Below are 19769 nucleotides of genomic sequence, written 5' to 3'. Positions count from 1 at the left end.
TATTAAAGTCCCTGGGGATCCAAGCTGTCTTAGGAATAAGTCTTGCTCAACCCAGTTCAACACAAAAGGCAATTAATAATTAATGAAATTGAGAAATCAGTTCACACTGTAGCAGGGGCACAGGGGTGCAAGGGTACCTGGCTCTGGGGATTTGACCAGGTTTGGCCACTTGCCGCTAATAAAATCCAAAGGCAGAGAGACAAAAGGTGAAAGGAGAAAGGCATTTTATTTCAGTGAGGCTAACACTGGGAAAACAGTGGACTAGTGTCTCAAAGACTGCCTCCAAAGTGCTGAAAATACTTCCAGGTTTATATAAGGAAAATGTGGGGCAAAGGTCATGGGTATGTGCAGGTGGGCAGTAAAGGTCACATCAGTCATTGTCTTGGAGTCAGTCACTGGGGTCTTGCTGGCTCAGGGCAGTCCTTACTGCTTGAGGGGATGCTTTGCCTGCAGGATCTTTTGCCTGAGTTAGGAGATAGACTTGAAAGAATTTAATCAATTAGAAAGTCAAAAAGGAACCAGTTGAATTCCTCTTTCAACACTGGGTAATCCATCTTTGAGGAAGCTGGGATTCTTTGTGAAAGAAAAGACAGCCCTGTTGTAAGGGAAAGGTCCTAGCCCAGCAATCTGGAGAGGCAATTTTAACCCCAACATTGCCCCTAACCAGCAGAAAAGTGAGTGGTCCAACCACATCAGCTCTCCAAGTCTCAGTTTCCCTGCCTATAAAACCAGGGATAGGCTTGATGGCCGCTGTCTCACTGTAATTTTCCCCAATCTGAGGCTCAGAGAGAAGTCCATACAACAAATTAAATTCCTGAGTAGCTCAGTCAGGTACGCCACCCACTCTTGATTTGGGCTCAGACCTCTGCCCCTCCCCCGCCAGCAACAACAAAAAACCCCACAACACACTGCCCAGACAAGTGAGGATCCTTTAAAACTCCGCACCTTCCCCACCTCTCTCCGAAACGTGGGAACCCAGAAAACTTGCCTAAACTGTAAAAGCCAGCCGCTGGAGCGGAGGGGGCGGAGGCGAGGAGCAGAGGTCTAGCAGTGCGCCTGCGTACTGGGTTCGGAGGCCCGAGGTCGCGCGGCAGCCCCCTCGCAAGCTCCACGCGCCGCGCGAGATTTCCTCCCCAGCTGCGTGGGGGTGAGTGCCGGGAGAGGGGCGGCCCCACAGCTGCTGGCCGGGGAACCCTGGGCTGGCTCGCGCCTTCCGGGTGTGGGAGGATCGAGGAGCCAGGGTGGCCTCCATTTTTTTTCCGGAGCTGCGGAGACGCGGGCGTTATTGCCTAGGTCGCTAGGCTAGGGAATGCTCCAGAAGGAACAGAGGCAGATTTTTTTTTTTACTTAACTGTTGGGAGTAAGCAACCTCGAGTTTGGACGTAATTGTGTTTAAGGTGCGTCTGGGACGTTCATTTAACACATTTTATTGAGCCCCCTATCATGTGCCATACAGAGTGAACATAAATCGTGGACACAAATCCCTATCCTCTCGGCGCTTACAGTCAGGGAAGCCAGTTTGAAATTTGGGCTGTAGACGCAGATTTTTATTAATTTCCGTGTGAATGGTTGGTAGTGGGAGCCAGAGAGGAAGGGGAGGTCAGTATGGGAAAGGGGAAGAGCCAGGCAGGAATCCCCAGATATTAGACTTGGGCAGGAGGAGGAAACCAGAACACTCAGAAGGAGAGGGAGCGACCAGCGAGCCAGAAAGAGTGGAGGAAATCCCAGAGATTTCCACCTTTTATAACAAGGCCGTGTCAGCAGAGCCGTTTATGGCAGGATAATTGAACGAGATCAGGATAGGGAAGTGTTTTGTTGAAAAAGATATTAAGAAGCTCATGTTATGGAAGTGGGATGTATTGTGTTTGATTGAGTGTGGGTTCCAGTGTCGGTCATTACCAGTTGTGCAAACATGGGCAAGTTATTCGACCGCTCTGTTTACTCCCTTTCCTCGTCTAGAAAATGGGGATAAATGACAGTACCATCTTCATAGAGTTGTTGGGTGGAGGGGTTAAGCGAGACAATGATTATAAAAACTTTAGCCCAGTTCTGGCACTTAGTAGCATTTCGGAAGACTGGTTGAGAGAAGAGCCTTTCCTAAGATCCCACGTGATTAGAACCCAGTCAAGTACTCTGTCTCCTTAGTTCAGTGCCCTTTTCCTAATACTAGGCTACAGGGTAGACGCTCAAATAACACACTCTTTATGACCAGCATAGGAGTGAAATTTTCTTTTCTTAAAGATTTTATTTATTTATTTGATAGCGTGCACAAGCAGGGGGAGCAGCAGAGGGAGAGAAGAAGCAGACTCCCCGCTGAGCAGGGAAACCTGATGCGGGGGCGGGAGTGAATTTTTCAGTTGATTCTTGATCTGGTGTTATTTTGGTATATTAACATAATTGGAAATCCACTTAATATCAGACCAAACAAACATGGTGTGCTTAATGTCAGTCAATAAAGAGTTGAGTGTCCCCTCCCCACTCCTCTACTAGGGATGAATGTCACACCACCACTACGTCCTCCTTTCAGCTCTAGAACTAGGTGTGTCATATTTTAAGATTTTAATTTTGTTACTAAATCAAGTTCTTTATTTTTTAAATGTGTTGTTTGTTGTCCTATCAAGGGATATTGTGCAATTATCCTATTTTAGTTAATTTTCGTATTTGACAGTTGAAAACTTTCTAATTTAATACAGAAGGAGAGAAATTTAATAGTGTACTTTTAATTTGATAAACAGCATTTGGACAAATCTACAGTGTGCATATTTTAAGGAAAGCATACATTGAAAGTAATCAGGGAAGAGGGCAAATATGAAACTTCACTTGGGAAGACTCCTTTGAAAATTATGGTGCTGTTAATAACCACTTTGGGGCAGTTACCTTTGGATCCAGCATCAAATTGGAAAATTTTGCTTTTTAATTCTTCCATAATTTACACATAAGGTGATTCAATAGAAAATTTCCTTTTAAAAATATGTTTAGGGGCACCTGGGTGGCTCAGTCGGTTAAGCGTCTACCTTCCGCTCGGGTCATGATCCCAGGGTCCTGGGATCGTGTCCCACATCGGGCTCCCTGCTCGGCAGGGAGCCTGCTTCTCCCTCTCCCACTCTCCCTGCTTGTGTTCCCTCTCTCGCTGTCTCTCTCTCTGTCAAATAAAAAAAAAATATATATGTTTAGCCCCACAAAATATTTTGGACTTCTTGATGTGATGAAATAGGATGCACACAGCATCACCTTTAAAGATTCTTGCCTAAAAAACTGAACCTGCATCTAATCAAATCTCTAGGTCTAACTACTAGTCAGGGATGGTGGGGGTATGGATGGGGAAGATAGAAGAATGAGGTAAATGACACCATGAGGAAGCAATCAAAGGACATTCCATAGACAAAGGAATTAAGCAACAAATGTTTCTTCAACAATCGATGGCATGAAATAAAAAAGGAGAGGAGACTCAAAAGGTAGTATGTGAACCTTGAATCCTGATTCTAATGAGCCAATTGTGAAAAGACATGTTTGAGGGTTGCTGGAGGGGAGGGAGGTGGGGGGCTGGGGTAACTGGGTGATAGACATTAAGGAGAGCACGTGATGTAATGGGCACTGGGTGTTATATAACACTGATGAATCACTGACCTCTACCTCTGAAACCAATAATACATTATATGTTAGTTAATTGAATTTAAATTTAAAAAAGGGGGAAAATTAAATAAATTGCCTACAGTTGGCAAAAAAAAGACATGTTTGAGACAATCAGGGAATTTGAATATGTACTAGGTATTAGATAATGTTAAGGAATTACCTATATTAACAGTTCTATCAGGTTAATGGTATAGTGTTTATTTATTTATTTTTAAGATTTTATTTATTTTTTGACAGAAAGAGACACAGCGAGAGAGGGAACACTAGCAGGGGGAGTGGGAGAGGGAGAACAGGCTTCCCGCGGAGCGGGGAGCCCGATGATGTAGGGCTCGAGCCCAGGACCTCGGACCCTGGGATCATGACCTGAGCTGAAGGCAGACGCTTAACAACTGAGCCACCCAGGCACCCCTAGTATTTGTTTTTAAAATAATCTGTTACCAGAGATCCAAACCGAGGGATTTTTGGCAGTAGGATGATGTCTGGGATTGTTTTAAGGGGAAACTGGGAAATGCAGTCTTTTAGCAGGGCAACATTGTGCATGAAAGAGAGAAAGGATATTGAGGGCAGCTAGCCATTAATGTCACAACCAATGAGGTTATAAATACATATATTATAAAAAGAAAGCAGTGTTCTTCCTTCTGTCTTACTGAATGTTGCTAACATCATTTAGTTCTTAATTGGGAGTAGAATTCCCTTCCTCTAGGAAAGAGTACCTGTAGGAGGGTTGGACATCATTATATGGCTCTATATCTAAAAACCCTGTTTGTGGGAGATTGTGGGACAATAGTGCAAAGAGGGAGGCATGCGAGATCTGGTATGAGAAGATTTATATTCCAGTCCCAACTCCTCTGCTTACCTGCCGTGTGATCTTGGGTACAAACTGTATCTCTGCTTTCCCTGTAAAATGAGAATAGTAATATATTTACCTATATAACTTTGTTTTAAAGAATAAGTAATGGAATCTTTGTGAAAATTCTGTATAAATTATCTCCGTATAAATACTATGGTAAGCAAGATTTGAGAAATACCCTGTGATGATTATTTAACTTTTTTTGGAGTATATATGAATATCAGGTTTATTTAGGATACTTAGGTACTTTATAGGATACAGAGAAAAATGAAGAAGTTGAAATATCCTGCAAACTTAGAAACTGGATTAGGAGTAGAGTTATGCATAAACAAAATTACCCAGTGATACAAGGCAAAGGATTATTAAATGTCAAATGGATTTACAGATGGTTGTCAAATGTCTAAGTGTGCTGCTGTATAAAATCTTTTACAGTATAAAATTAGAAATGATGTTAAGAGCTAAATATGTTGCAATTGTTATAAAAAATAAGTGGTTGATAAAATTGTTTTCCTTCGGGCTTCTCAATGTTAGTACTAAAGATGATAAAATATCTAAGGAGAGAAGACAGAAGTGGTAAATAAGTATATTAATTTTAAGAAAGAGTTTGCTTAGCATTTTAGAAGTCAAACAACTTAAACGTACAGGGTGGAAATTTTTTTTTTTTAAGATTTTTATTTATTTGACAGAGACACAGCAAGAGAGGGAACACAAGCAAGGGGGAGTGGGAGAGGGAGAAGCAGGCTCCCTGCCAAGCAGGGAGCCTGATGTGGGGCTCGATCCCAGGACCCTGGGATCAGGACCTGAGCGGAAGGCAGATGCTTAACGACTGAGCCACCCAGGCGCCCCCAGGATGGAAATTTTTATGTAGTAGTTAAGAGATTGGCTCTGGAATGTCAGGCAGCTTGGGTTTGAATTTTAGCTCCACCACCTTAGGAAAGTGCTTAAACCCTTTAAGGCTCAGTTTCCTCCTCTGTAAAATGGGGATAATAATACTACTTAATAGGGTTGTTAGGAGATTAAAAGAGTATATATATTTGGGGATCAGGATCAGTCAGGACTAGTAGGATCAGTCAGTAGAGCATGTGACTCTTGAGCTCAGGATTGTAAGGTCGAGCCCCACGTTGGGTCTGGAGATTACTTAAAAGCTTTGAAAAAAGAATATATACATGAAATATTAAATGAATATATGTGTGTGTGTGTATATATTTCATAGCACTCCCAGTAGTGCTTGGCACATAGTACCGCTCCCTAAGATCAGGGCTGTTTCCCCCACGTCAGATAATGCCAGCACTGGAACTTCATTTTGTTTCTTTCATTAGCTCAAATTGAAAATCCAGAATAAACTGATCCTTTACTTTCTTATTGTGCCATTCTGTATTACAGAATTTCCTATGATGTGAGGATTTAAAAATGCTTTTAATGTTTTCCTTGTTTTTTTTTTAAGTTTATTTTTTTTTTAGTAATTTCTACACCCAACATGGGGCTCAAACTCAGAATCCCGAGGTCAAGAGTCACATGCTCCACCAACTGAGCCAGCCAAGCACCTCTGATGTTTTACTTCTATTATAAACAAAACTGTTAATTTCCATTTTGATAAATGAATAAAATATTTTTTGAAAATTTGGTTACATCTCAAGCAGCTAGTGTTTTTATTTTGCTACTAGATTAACTGTTTGACTCTGGAGGAATATATCATGTTTTCTTTTAACCAAGCCACAGTGGGAGGCTTACTCATGATGGTATAAAATGAATGTGCTTGAATTATGAGGCCAAAAACATTTTGTCTTAGTCTTTTGAACTTGTTCCTATTAGCCAAAAATTTTTTTTTTTTAAGATTTTATTTATTTATTTGAGATAGAGAGAGTGAGAGAGAGTGAGAGAGAGTGCATGAGAAGGGGTAGGGTCAGAGGGAGAAGCAGACTCCCCACTGAGCAGGGAGTCCGATGCGGGACTCGATCCCGGGACTCCAAGATCAGACCTGAGCCGAAGGCAGTCGCTTAACCAACTGAGCCACCCAGGCGTCCCCCTATTAGCCAAAAATTCTAACTAGATTTAGTCTTTCTTTACATATTTGCAGAGGCAAACTCTGACAGCAGACTATGTCTTTTCTGGATCCTAAATTTGATTTTTCTTCTCCTTGTTCAAAAACACAAATGTGCTTTTTTTTTTTTTTTTTAATTTTATTTATTTATTTGAGAGAGAGAATGAGAGAGAGAGAGCACATGAGAGGGGGGAGGGTCAGAGGGAGAAGCAGACCCCCTGCTGAGCAAGGAGCCTGATACGTGCTTTTTTTTTTAAATTGCTGAATATTTTAAAACTCTGTGATTTAAAAACTTTTCTGTTTATAGGAGTTATTTTATACAGAAATCTTGTGAGACCACTGTGCAGCAAGGTGATGATTGTACAAAGAGTGGTATTGAATTCCCGACCTGGTATGTATTTGTCTGTGATGAATGAACAGCTGTGGTCTTTGATAATTATTGTTATTTTTAAGGATTTATTTATGAGACAGCAGAGGGAGGGGCAGAAGGAGAGGGGGAAGGAGAGAATCTCAAGTAGACTCCCTGCTGAGCACGGAGCCCAAGGTCCGTGGATCCCATTACTCTGAGATCATGACCTGAGCAGAAATCAGTAGTGGGACAGTGAACTAACTGAGCCACCCAGGCACCCCAGTCTTTGATAATTATTAATGAAAATGAAGGAACAAAAAGTAATAGTCAATGTGGTAAATTAAGTTAGGAAGATATTAACCGTAGTAGAGATACTAGAAGAAACTCTTTAAGCAATGTAATATCAGTTTTTAAAGTGGTTACTTATTTATCAAGGCTGTTTGTTGAAGAAGAAAAGGTATTTTGGAATTATTATATTTAAAAGGTTATACTACAAATATATATAGCTTTTGTTTTTTCTTTGTAGTATGTATCACTGATTCTTAAAATTTGCCTTTCTGTTTTATGTGAAAAGCACTGACCTATGTCTGTGGTGACATCTAACCTGAATCATAGGAACTTAGGTGTGGAAATAACCTGGGAGGTTTGGGTGCGTGCTGCTTTGGTTTTACTGTTTACTTAGTGTGTGGCCTGGGGAAATCACTTACCTTGTCTGTTTTTCCTCCCCGCCCCCACTTACCTTTTCTGACTTCAGTTTTAGTAAAGTGAGCTGTTAGATTAAAATGTTTATATTCTGTTCCCACCTTAGACATTTGATGATTTAATCAATAGGAAGTTTGCTTATATTAAACATAACTGAGTGAGAATACACTTTTAGTGATGGCATATTCTGCTTACAGATTTTTCTTTCAGTATTTCAAATTTTCTAGTTTTCAAGACTTTTTAATTTATTTTAAAATAGGCTCCACACCAGTGTGGGGCTTGAACCCACAACCTTGAGATCAAGAGTTGCATGCTCCACCAACTGAGCCAGCCAGGTGCCCCAAGACTTTACTTTTTAAAAAAATTGCATTCATTTAAGTTTCCATTTCTTCTTAAAATGAGGAAGGAAAGTTAACTATTTGTTTTGGCTGATGTGGTGTTTCTGCTACCTTGTAAATTTTGGATTTTCATAATTTAAACTGGCTGTGAGTTTTCACGTTTTGAAATCCTATAATTTTAAAACAGATGAGGTGATTTATCTGTAATCATCTTTAAAAAGAAATTTTGAGGTTGTTAGCAATATTCCACAGGAACTTCTTGGGGAAAATCAAGAGCAATTGAAACTATTTGAAGAATTTATACTGTATTACAGAGAAATTACAAAACAATATAGATTTATTCATGTCTGTATTAAAGGGGAGTTATCTGAATCCTAGAGTTACCCCCTAACGAATAATAAATAACTACATAGGAAAGTAACTTTTTGATTTTATATTTTCCTTAATATTTTAGGAAAAAATGGTAATCCAGTGGCAGAAAATTTCCGAGTAGAAGAAGTAAATTTATCAGATAATATCAATGAAGGACAAGTACAAGTGAGAACTCTTTATCTTTCTGTGGATCCATACATGGTAAGAATCAGGATTTTGTGACTTGGTGAAAATTAATTTTATTTTCATATTTTGCATGTTGCATCTCAATTTTATTGTGCAATCCTTATGATTAATAAATATGTGAGCAATTATATCTTGATACCTGGGAATTACAGGTTGCCTTTGTTTTTAAATTCACTAGTGTTATGAAGGAATGTTATAGAAGAATGTTTTCATAATAGTAGTACATGTGGTTAATCAGGTTCTTTCAAATGTCCAGATCACTTCCCAGTAGTAAATAAAGCTTAAAGATAGTAAATTAGGATTGGACATTCTCTCAGATTGATCTAGTTTACAAGGCAGGCTGTGTATAAGACCTTTATTCTAGTTGGTCTCTTCTTTTTTTAAAAGACCTATTTATGTATTTTAGAGAGAGCGGTGGGGAGGGGCAGAGGGAGAGAGAAACTGAAGCAGACTCTGCACTGAGCCCGACACGGGGCTCAGTCTCATTACCCTGAGATCACGATCTGAGCCAAAACCAAGAGTCGGAAGCTTAACCAACTGCCTGCACCACCCAGGCACCCCGCTAGTTGGTCTCTTTTTGAAGGAACAGACTCACTTTTAGAGAAAGGAGATTTATTGAAAAATACTGTTTAGGACTGCTGCTGAGAAGCCCTCAGGCACATGGACTTAGACTATACCGAGATAGTTTTTGCTTCTCCTTTTCCTGTACAAATGCTTTTTATTTCATCTTCTTGCCTGATTAGAACCTCCAGTACAGTGTTACATAGAAGAGGTGAGAGTGGACATCTTTATTTTGTTCCTAGATCTTAGGGAGAAAGCATTCAGTCTTTTACCATTAAGTATGATGTGGGATTTGGTAGATACCCTTTATCAGGTTAAGGAGATTTCCTCCTATTCCTGATTTGGTTCCTGGTTTGTTGAGTGTTTTATCATAAAGGGATGTTTTTTGTTTTTTTTATTGTGATAAGATATATATAACAAAATATACCATTTTAACAATTTTCAAGTGTATAATTCAGTGGCATTAAGAACGTTCACAATGTTGTGCAGCCATTACCACTTTCCATTTCCAGAACTTTTTCATCATCCAAAACAGAAATTCTGTGTCCATTAAATAATGAAGTCCTCCTTACTCCCTCCCCTCAGAAGTTTTAGATTTTGTCATATGCATTTTCTGCTTCTGTTGAGATGATCATGTGGTTTTGCTTTTTAATCTATTGATATGGCTTATTATATTAATTTTTAGATGTTAAATCAGTCTTGCATTCTTGGAATAAATGACACTTGTTCCTGGTGTATAATTCCTTGATATGTTGTTGGATTTATTTATTTTTTTTAAGATTTTATTTATTTTTTGAGAGAGACAGGGATAGTGAGAGACAGCCCAGGCAGGGAGCAGAGGGAGAAGCAGGCCCCCCGCTGAGCAGGGAGCCCGATGCAGGGCTCGATCCCAAGACCCTTGGATCATGACCAGAGCCAAAGGTGGACGTTTAACCAACTGAGCCACCCAGGTGCCCCTAAGATTTTTTTTTTAAGATTTATTTACTTATTTATTTGAGAGAGAGAGGGAGAATGTGTGTGTGTGCATGCACAAACGGAAGGAGGAGCAGAGGGAGAGGGACAAGCAGACTCTACTCTGAGTGTGAAGCCCAGTGTGGGGCTCGATGTGGGTGACTGAGCCACCTAGGTGCCCCAGTATGTTGTTGGAAGTTTGCTACTATTTTGTTGAGTTTTTTTGTGTCCATTTAAGGTTATGAGACTATATTCATGGTCTATTGTTTTCTTGTGATGTGTTTGCCTGACTTTGGTATCAGGGTACTATGGGCCTCAGAATGGGTTGGGAAATGTTCTCTCCTCTTCTGTTTTTGGAAGAGTTTGTGAAGAATTGGTATTCTTGAATAGATTGGTAGAATTCATCAATGAAGCTATGTGGCCTGGGTTTTCTTTTTGGAGAGTTTTAAAATTACTAGTTCAATATCTTTGTTTTAGGTCTACTAAGATTTTCTGTTTCTTCTTGAGTCAGCTTCTGGGTATTTGTCCATTTCATCTAAGTTGTGTAATTTATTAGCATACAGTTCTTAGTATTTCCTTATAATCCTTTTTTATTTCTGAAAGACAGGTAGTAATACCCTTTCTTTCATTCCTGATTTTAGTAATTTAAGTCTTGTCTATTTTTTCTTGGTCAGTTTAGCTAAAACTTTGTCAGTTTTGTTAATTTTTCAAAGGACCAACTTTTGGTTTTGTTGATTTTCTGTATTGTTTTCTTATTGTCCATTTCATTAATTTCTGTTCATTGTACTAATTTTACAGCTTCCTGTGAGTATTTATGTAAAATAAAAAGTTAAAAGAAAATCAGGATAGCTTAGGGGAACCTGGGTGGCTCAGTTGGTTAAACCACTGCCTTCAGCTCAGGTCATAATTCCAGAGTCCTGGGATCGAGCCCCGCATCGGACTCCCTGCTCATGCAGGAAGCCTGCTTCTCCCTCTGCCTGCCGCTCCCCCTGCTTGTGCTCTTTCTCTCTTTCTCTCTCTCTTGCTATCTCTCTCTCTGTGTCAAATAAATAAATCTTTTTTTTTTTTAAAGATTTTATTTATTTATTTGAGAGAGAGAATGAGAGAGAGAGAGAGCATGAGATGGGGGAGGGAGAAGCAGACTCCCCGCTGAGCAGGGAGCCCGATGCGGGACTCGATCCCAGGACTCCAGGATCACGACCTGAGCCGAAGGCAGTCGCCCAACCAACTGAGCCACCCAGGCGCCCTCAAATAAATAAATCTTTAAAAAAAAAAAGAAAGAAAGAAAATCAGGATAGCTTATTCAATAAACTGTGTTGGATCAGTTGACTGTATACTTTTGGGAAAAAATTACATTCTTAGCTCAATCCTTCACTAGAATAAATTCCAAGAGATAATAAAAAAATTAAAGAAAAAAAATGAAACTATAAAAAATTTTAGGGGGCACCTGGGTGGCTCAGTTGTTAAGCATCTGACTCTTTTTTTTTTTTAAAGATTTTATTTATTTGACAGAGAGAGATACAGCGAGAGAGGGAACACAAGCAGCGGGAGTGGGAGAGGGAGAAGCAGGCTTCCCACAGAGCAGGGAGCCCGACGCAGGGCTCGATCCCAGGACCCTGGGATCATGACCTGAGCCGAAGGCAGACGCTTAACGACTGAGCCACCCAGGCGCCCCAAGCATCTGACTCTTGACTTCAGGTCATGATCTCAGGTTATGCATTGGCTCTGCACTGGATGTGGAGCCTGCTTAAGATTCTCTCGGAGGGTGGGGGGATGGGTTAACCGGGTGATGGGTATTAAGGAGGGCACGTATTGCTTGGAGCACTGGGTGTTATTCACAAACAATGAATCATGGAACACTACATCAAAAACTAATGATGTAATGTATGGTGACTAACATTAAAAAAAAAAAAAAGATTCTCTCTCCCTGTATATGTCTGGGTAAACAATTGAATGGTGTTGGGGAATGAAAGACTTTGTAAGAATGACAGCAAACCCAGCTAATACGAAAAAACATGATTGATAAATATGACTACTTAAAAAAAAACACTGTATTTTGTAAGACACAATAAAATAGCATGTACAAAATCAAAAGATAAATGGCAAACTTAGAAAAATTTGCAGTATAAATAAGAAAAAAGATGATAATGAACGACATTCAGAAAGCTCTTATACATTAGTCTGTGAAAAGTAGAAAGTTGGCCAAAGAAACAAATAAGCAATTTATAATCTCTTTCTGTATTACTGTTTCTGTACTGTCTGCTTGCCTCCTCCTTTTGGCTTTTAAAGTGCCGTTGTAAGGGATAAAGAAAATCCTGAAGAAAAGTGCCGTTTTCTGCCAGGAGAGTTGTAGCTTTGGGAAGGCTCCTTTTCCCTCTGATCCAGGAGTGCAGTTCAGCCTCTTTGAGTGACACCAGTCACACTCGATTATGCTAACAGTGGAAAGCAAATTGATTCTTCCCTGGGCTAGGAAGAAATTTTTCTTTATGGGCTAGGGAAATGAGGTGGTGATTGGTCTAGAACATTCTAAATAGACAAATGTTCAAGTTGATACAGAGGGGTAAATTAGGTCATTGATTTCCCACAGACCTAAAGATGCTCCACCTTTCAATGGCAGCTAAGACAAGCTCAGTCAAGCTATGGGCCTCAACACTCTCAACACACTCAACACTGTGCTAAGCAAATCACATGAGGAGAATAATTACCACAAATTCAAGAGAAAAATGACAGTGCACTATTTAGTATTTAGAGTCAATTCTTGATGATGACTGGTTTGGATTTCTTTCTTTTTTTTTTTTTTTTAAAGATTTTATTTATTTATTTGCGAGAGAGAGAATGAAAGACAGAGAGCACGAGAGGGAGGAGGGTCAGAGGGAGAAGCAGACTCCCTGCCGAGCAGGGAGCCCGATGCGGGACTCGATCCCGGGACTCCAGGACCATGACCTGAGCCGAAGGCAGTCGCCCAACCAACTGAGCCACCCAGGCGCCCCTGGTTTGGATTTCTTAAGACTTCACCAATCAGCGTATAAGACATAGCTCAGGGCACAAAGGATTACCCATGTCCTGATGAACAAAATGTAAAGCATGTCATTTAAGCCCAGGATAATAAGTACAAAGTAAATTAAGAGAATAAAATTTACCAAAATAAAGCCAAGGTTCAAGGTTAGAAGGGTTTTAAAAATCAAACAGAGCAGTCAAAAAGGAATAGTTGAAAACAAGCAGAAAGGATGTGTTTTACACAGTATTCTTTAAGTTGGAACAAACTTCCTATTCAGCAGAATTCCCTCTGAGAGTCTTACAGTGAGAGAAATTTATGACCCAAAGATTTTAGGAGAGATGATGAAACAACTAAGATTATGACATGAATTGAATTCATGACCTCCACTTCTAAATACCCTCAACCTCAAAACAACAAAAACAGAAAACCTCTTTTTCCTCTAGGGAAGTATATAGCTCCTCCATCCACTCATTTCATGCTACAAAGCACTGAGTTTTTCTTGAGAATTTTGTCTCTTTGTTCTCTGTAGTCATTCTGTCAGTCAACCTCAGGTCCTGCAGATCCTACTTCTAAGTACATCTCAATTCAGTACACTTCCCCGTAAATTCCAAGGACATCTACCTAGTCTGAATGACCATTGTTTCCTCTCCCAATGGGGTATCCTTGCATACACTCTTTGCCCCCTTAGATGGTCTTCCACACTGCAGCCAGAAAGATATTTTTACAAAGCAACTAATCATGTCACCTTTATCTTTAATGGCTTTCCTTTAGTCTTGAGATAAAGACTAATGTTCTGGACATGGTCTAAGATGCTACATAGTCTGTTGCAAATGGCAAGATTTCGGGGTTTTTGATGGCTGCATAATATTCCATTGTGTGTGTGTGTGTGTGTGTGTATGTATATATATATATACACACACACAGCACATCGTGGATGGAACTAGAGGGTATTATGCTAAGTGAAATAAGTCAGTCAGAGAAAGACATGTATCATATGATCTCACTGATATGAGGAATTCTTAATCTCAGGAAACAAACTGAGGGTTGCTGGAGTGGTGGGGGTGGGAGGGGTGGGGTGGCTGGGTGATAGACATTGGGGAGGGTATGTGCTATGGTGAGCGCTGTGAATTGTGTAAGACTGATGAATCACAGACGTGTACCTCTGAAACAAATAATACATTATATGTTAAAAAAAAAAAAAGATAGGGGCACCTGGTTGGCTCAGTTGGTTAAGTGGCTGCCTTCGGCTCAGGTCGTGATCCCAGGATCCTGGGATCGAGCCCCGCATCGGGCTCCTTGCTCTGCGGGAAGCCTGCTTCTCCCTCTCCCACTCCCCCTGCTTGTGTTCCCTCTCTTGCTCTGTCTCTCTCTGTCAAATAAATAAATAAAATCTTAAAAAAAAAAAAAGATACTAGGAAGGGAAAAATGAAGGGGGGGATATTGGAGGGGGAGATGAACCATGAGAGACTATGGACTCTGAGAAACAAACTGAGGGTTCTAGAGGGGAGGGGGGTGGGGGGATGGGTTAGCCTGGTGATAGGTATTAAAGAGGGCACGTATTGAATGGAGCACTGGGTGTTATACGCAAACAGTGAATCATGGAACACTACATCAAAAACTAATGATGTAATGTATGGTGATTAACATAATAAAATAAAATTAAAAAAATAAATCAAAATAGCCTAATGAAATGTTAGGTCAGTTGTTAACAAGATCTACCATAACACTGTACTCATAGAATAAATAAATACTTGCTGATGAAAAAAAAAAGAGGCTACATAGTCTCGTCCCTGTTTGCCTGCCCAGCCTTACCATACCCTACTTTACTTCTTCCTCTTGTACCCTGGCCACACTGGGCCTCTTATTGTGTGTAACACACCAGTGGCCCTTTTTGCTCAAGGCTTATATTAGCCCTGTTTTCCCTTTTCTGTATTTTTTAATGCTTTCATATCTTAGGGGTCTTCCTAATCCTGGAGAGACTGCCCCTACCAGCATATTTTTAGAGATAACAAACATCTTGCCTGGAACATACCAACCACTTCCTTCATCTAATTCTCACACACCAACCCAATATTTTCTGTGCCCCAAATCACCAAAGGGCCAGGTGCCAGACAACTAGGGACCACTCCTATAAGCCAGAGCCCACGGAAATTATTCAAACTGTCTAATCCTAAACTTACTCAAGTTTGCCTACCCTGTCTTGCCCATTTCTTCCCCCTGAAACCACAGTAAAGACTCTGGGCCAGGGGCGCCTGGGTGGCTCAGTCGTTAAGCGTCTGCCTTCGGCTCAGGTCATGATCCCGGGGTCCTGAGATCGAGCCCCCCATTGGGCTCTCTGCTCAGCGGGAAGCCTGCTTCTCCCTGTCCACTCCGCCTGCTTGTGTTCCCTCTCTCGCTGTGTCTCTCTCTGTCAAATAAATAAATAAAATCTTTAAAAAAAAAAAAAAAAGACTCTGGGCTATGCTCTCCTGTTGCTGCTTTTTCTTCCTGACTAACTCTGGTACTTCCCTGTGTGGCCCTGTGTTACCACACAGGGCTCCTCCTCTTGGGAATTGTAAGTAATAAACTTCCTTCAAGGCAGTTGTCTCCGTGTCTGTTGTTTTACTATACCTGTCTAAAAATCCCGAGTACGAATTAAAACAGGCCTTCATACATGCTGTCCCTCTGTCTTCCTCCCACGCCTCTCCCATTACGTGGCCAACTCCTGTTATTCCCTCAAAGCCTGCATTAAAAGGATTTGCTTTGGTAAATTACCTTGATCCCTCAGACTAGTCCTCCTCTGTTAAATTTTCTCAAAACAGTACCTTCATCTATAGCTTTTATCCCAGTTGTAATGAAGAATTATCTGTGTAGTTACTAGATGTCTGTCTTCCCTAATAAAGAGTAAACTTACGGAGACAGAGGTCTTATTTATCACTATATTTCCAGTCACTAGCATGGTGTTTATTAAGTATTGAAGGAGGAAAGAAAATAATTTTGGTTGCTTTTACTAGACATTGTTCTTAAAAAAATAATATATCCAAATTCATAACTAATTTTATTTTATTTATTTTTTTTTTCAAATTTCCAAATCCATTTATTAGTTCTTATTCTTACTGTGCTGACAGCTGGCATCATTACTTCCTGCCCTTATTAAGCAAGATCATAATTAATTTTAATCACCATGTGTACACAGTATTTTACATGGTTGTATTTAATGTATATATACTACTTTGATATTTAAGTGACTTTATGTACATACTTTCATATGAAAAACCAGTCCAAATATCATTATTTTGGTGGCTATATAATATTCTATTGTGGGGCGCCTGGGTGGCTCAGTCGTGAGGCGTCTGCCTTCGGCTCAGGTCATGATTCCAGGGTCCTGGGATCGAGCCCCGCGTCGGGCTCCCTGCTCCTTGGGAGCCTGCTTCTCCCTCTCCCACTCCCCCTGCTTGTGTTCCCCTCTCTCGCTGTGTCTTTCTCTGTCAAATAAATAAAATCTTTAAAAAAAAAAAAAAATTCTATTGTGTTGACATCATTTGCTCACCCATGGAGAATTACTTGTTCCTGTTTTTTCTGTTAGCCTTGTTTAAGAGTCAGGTCCTAGTAGAGCATGTGAACTACTCTTGATGTCACGGTTGTTAGTTCGAGCCCCACACTGGGTGTAGAGATTACTTTAAAAAATAAAAATATATTACCTTAAAAAAGAAGAGAAAGAGGGTCAGGTCCTTGCTCTGGCAGTATTCAGTGGCTGTTACTCTTGCTTTCTAAGAATACTTGGGAGGGGCACACTAGCAGAAGTGTATTGTCATAGAAGCTTCTGCCTCAATTCCCTGTTTGGTCCTTTTCCCTGGTGAAAACTATACCACATGGGGCCCCTTAATCAAGTAGCCTTCTATCTTTTCTATCTCCTGGACCACACTGTGGGCCTCTACATCTTGGCCTTCATGAGTGGGCAAGAGTGAGCCACAGAGAAGAAGAAAGCCTTGATTGCTTCCCAGAGATATCTTTAGCTCTAGTCCTGTGGAAAGGTGTGGTGCCACTGTGATATTTTGTCTTCATAGAATAAAGAGAACATCCACCTAAGGTTAGGGGGTATGATGTGATGCTTGGCCTGAAATTGTGATGAACAACTGTGTAAAAATAGTTTCATTTCTTCTTGGGTTATTTTCATTGAGGAAGCAGAATCACTAGGCCAATAGAAATGAGTAGTATTATGGTCTATATGTTGCCAGTTTGTTTTCTATAAAAAATGTACAGTTTCGTAATAGCAACATGTAAGTGTAGGTAATTTGCCACAATCCATTGAAGCCATTGACACAGTATTTTGTATTATTTTTGCTAGTGTAATGTATTAGTACTTACATTTCTTTAATTGTTTAAAAATTTTAACAGCTTTATTGAAATATAATTCATCTATCATACAGTTTATACATTTAAAGTGTACAATTAAGGGGCGCCTGGCTGGCTCAGTCAGAAGAGCATGCGACTCTTGATCTTGGGGTCATGAGTTCAAGCCCCATGATGGGTGTAGAGATGACTAAAAATAAGTAGATAAATAAATAAACTTAAAAAAAAGTGTACAATTCAGTGGTTTTTAGTCTGTTCACAAAGTTGTGGACCTTTCTAATTGTACTTCTTTACTGATTAGAGAGGGGATACATCTTTTTTTCAGGATAAAAAATAACTGAAAGGAAGATAGAATTTAAGATAAATATGATTTGTTTGACTAAGACTTTATTTAACATTACTGACTATATACCTTTCTTTTAGTCACCAGGTAAATTAATAAACTGGCCAGTATTATCAGGCAGAATTATTCTAATCAACGTTTTTCTTTTTTAGCGTTGCAGAATGAATGAAGACACTGGTACTGATTATATAAGAGCTTGGCAGTTGTCTCAAGTGGTTGATGGTGGAGGTATTGGGATTGTAGAAGAAAGCAAACACATAAATTTTACCAAAGGCGATTTTGTGATTTCTTTATATTGGCCCTGGCAAACCAAGGTTATTCTGGATGGAAATAGCCTTGAAAAGGTGATATATAATATACAATATCTGGATTCCCCCCTCCCCCATTAATTTTTACTTTGTGAATTTGGCATTCAGTTTGTTATCAGGGAAAAATAATAAAAGCATATGTTTTCTTTTAGATAGCTTCCAAAATGTGGAAAACCTTTGTTTCTTTTGCACTGTGGGCCTAACTATATATGACAGCTCTTAAGATTATTAGTGGATGGTGGTGTTTTCTGTGTTTATTTCTCAAATTTTGCATATATAAAATAAAACCTGAATTGTAAGCATCAAAAAATATTTTATGCCAACAACCAGAAGGCCCCTTAGAGTTGTGTGCTTTAAAGTTTCCTGAGAAATTGCCATTTGACTTAAGAAATGCATTTGGTTTGTTCTTGAAATTACTTTTTCTATCAAAGTCCTGAGTTCAGTTTCTGCTACTACTTGAATCATGTGAAATTACCAATATTTGTCTGTTTTGACCTATAAAACCTGGCAGCTTCATGTAATTCAACCTAATATATGTCATCAGGGAAGTTACTTTATGCCTTTGACCCTTAGTTTCCTCATGTGCAAGATGAACACAGTAGCTCTCTCACAAATAAGTGTGGAAATTAGATGCTATGAGAAATATGACTAAGACTTTCTTAAAAGTTTTATAAAATTTTAGTACTTTTTTAAAAGATTTTTTAATTTTTTTTTTAAAGATTTTATTTATTTATTTGACAGAGAGACACAGCGAGAGAGGGAACACAAGCAGGGGGAGTGGGAGAGGGAGAAGCAGGCTCCCTGCAGAGCAGGGAGCCCGATGTGGGACTCGATCCCAGGACCCTGGGATCATGACCTGAGCCGAAGGCAGTTGCTTAACCAACTGAGCCACCCAGGCGCCCAGATTTTTTAATTTTTAAAATTAATTTGAGAGAGGGAGAGCACGAGTGGGAACGGGGGAGGGGCACAGGGAGAGGGAGAGAGAGAAGCAAGCTCCCCACTGAGTAGGGAGCCCCACATGGGGCTCGATCCCAGGACCCTGGGACCATGACCCAAGCTGAAGGTAGACGCTTAACCAACTGAGCCACCCAGGTGCCCTTAGTACTTTTTATTATTACAAGTTCTTATCAGTTAAAGGTGACAAGATGCAAATGATATGTGGCAGATGTTATACAATAATTTTCAACTTAATGGTACTAGTAAAATATATTTAACTAGAAATTTCTTAGCCAGGAAGTGAAAAAGAAATATGCAGCAGGTTCTGGTTTTCCCTGTCATTGTGCTATGGTGGGAAATGGAGCAGTTGGGGAGAGCTTAAAAGGCTTTAGGCACAGGTATTAGAAATGAGGAAGAGGAATTCAAAAGGGATGGAGAAAGGATATTTGCTAACACAAACATATCTTTCAATGTTTTTATATTGGCTTTACTAATAAATAACTATTACCTACATGAAATATTTCTGTGTGGACCTTTCTAAATATTGTTGACTTTAATATCTCAATTACCTTTATGTACATACTAGATTTAACTGATAGCTGTTTAAGACTGCTGAATACAAACTGCCATTTTATTTATGACAGTTTAAGTACAAATCAAATTAAGATGGTGAATCTTAATTACTTTTGGTGGTTTATTAAGTTTTTACCAAAATATTCAATTTCTTGAAAAATTATTATAAAATTTTTATGGTAGGGAGTCTTTCCATACCATTTCTCTTGATCCAATTCCTCCTAACTTTACAGATAAGAAAACAGATACAGAGAGAGGGTATGTGCTATGGTGAGCGCTGTGAATTATGTAAGACT

The 19769-nt window shown here is 39.7% G+C and overlaps 1 protein-coding gene across 2 annotated transcripts in view; it reads left to right on the top strand.

Moving 5' to 3' along the window:
• The first annotated feature begins 938 nt into the window (after nucleotides 1-938).
• PTGR2 (prostaglandin reductase 2) overlaps nucleotides 939-19769 on the top strand; it is a 28628-nt gene continuing 9797 nt past the window's right edge. Inside the window, exons 1-4 of one of the 2 annotated variants that reach the window (XM_021679549.1) lie at nucleotides 939-1147; nucleotides 6832-6915; nucleotides 8368-8486; nucleotides 17809-18000. In XM_021679549.1, the coding sequence (XP_021535224.1) occupies nucleotides 6879-6915; nucleotides 8368-8486; nucleotides 17809-18000 (348 nt within the window). In that variant the 5' untranslated portion in view covers nucleotides 939-1147; nucleotides 6832-6878. Of the gene's footprint in view, nucleotides 1148-1371; nucleotides 1398-6831; nucleotides 6916-8367; nucleotides 8487-17808; nucleotides 18001-19769 lie in introns of those variants that run through there. The other variant, XM_021679550.1, reaches the window with a different exon arrangement.

This window comes from Neomonachus schauinslandi, chromosome 9, assembly GCF_002201575.2.
Source record: "Neomonachus schauinslandi chromosome 9, ASM220157v2, whole genome shotgun sequence".
Lineage (NCBI taxonomy): Eukaryota > Metazoa > Chordata > Mammalia > Carnivora > Phocidae > Neomonachus > Neomonachus schauinslandi.
This window is presented reverse-complemented; position numbering and strand designations above follow the sequence as displayed.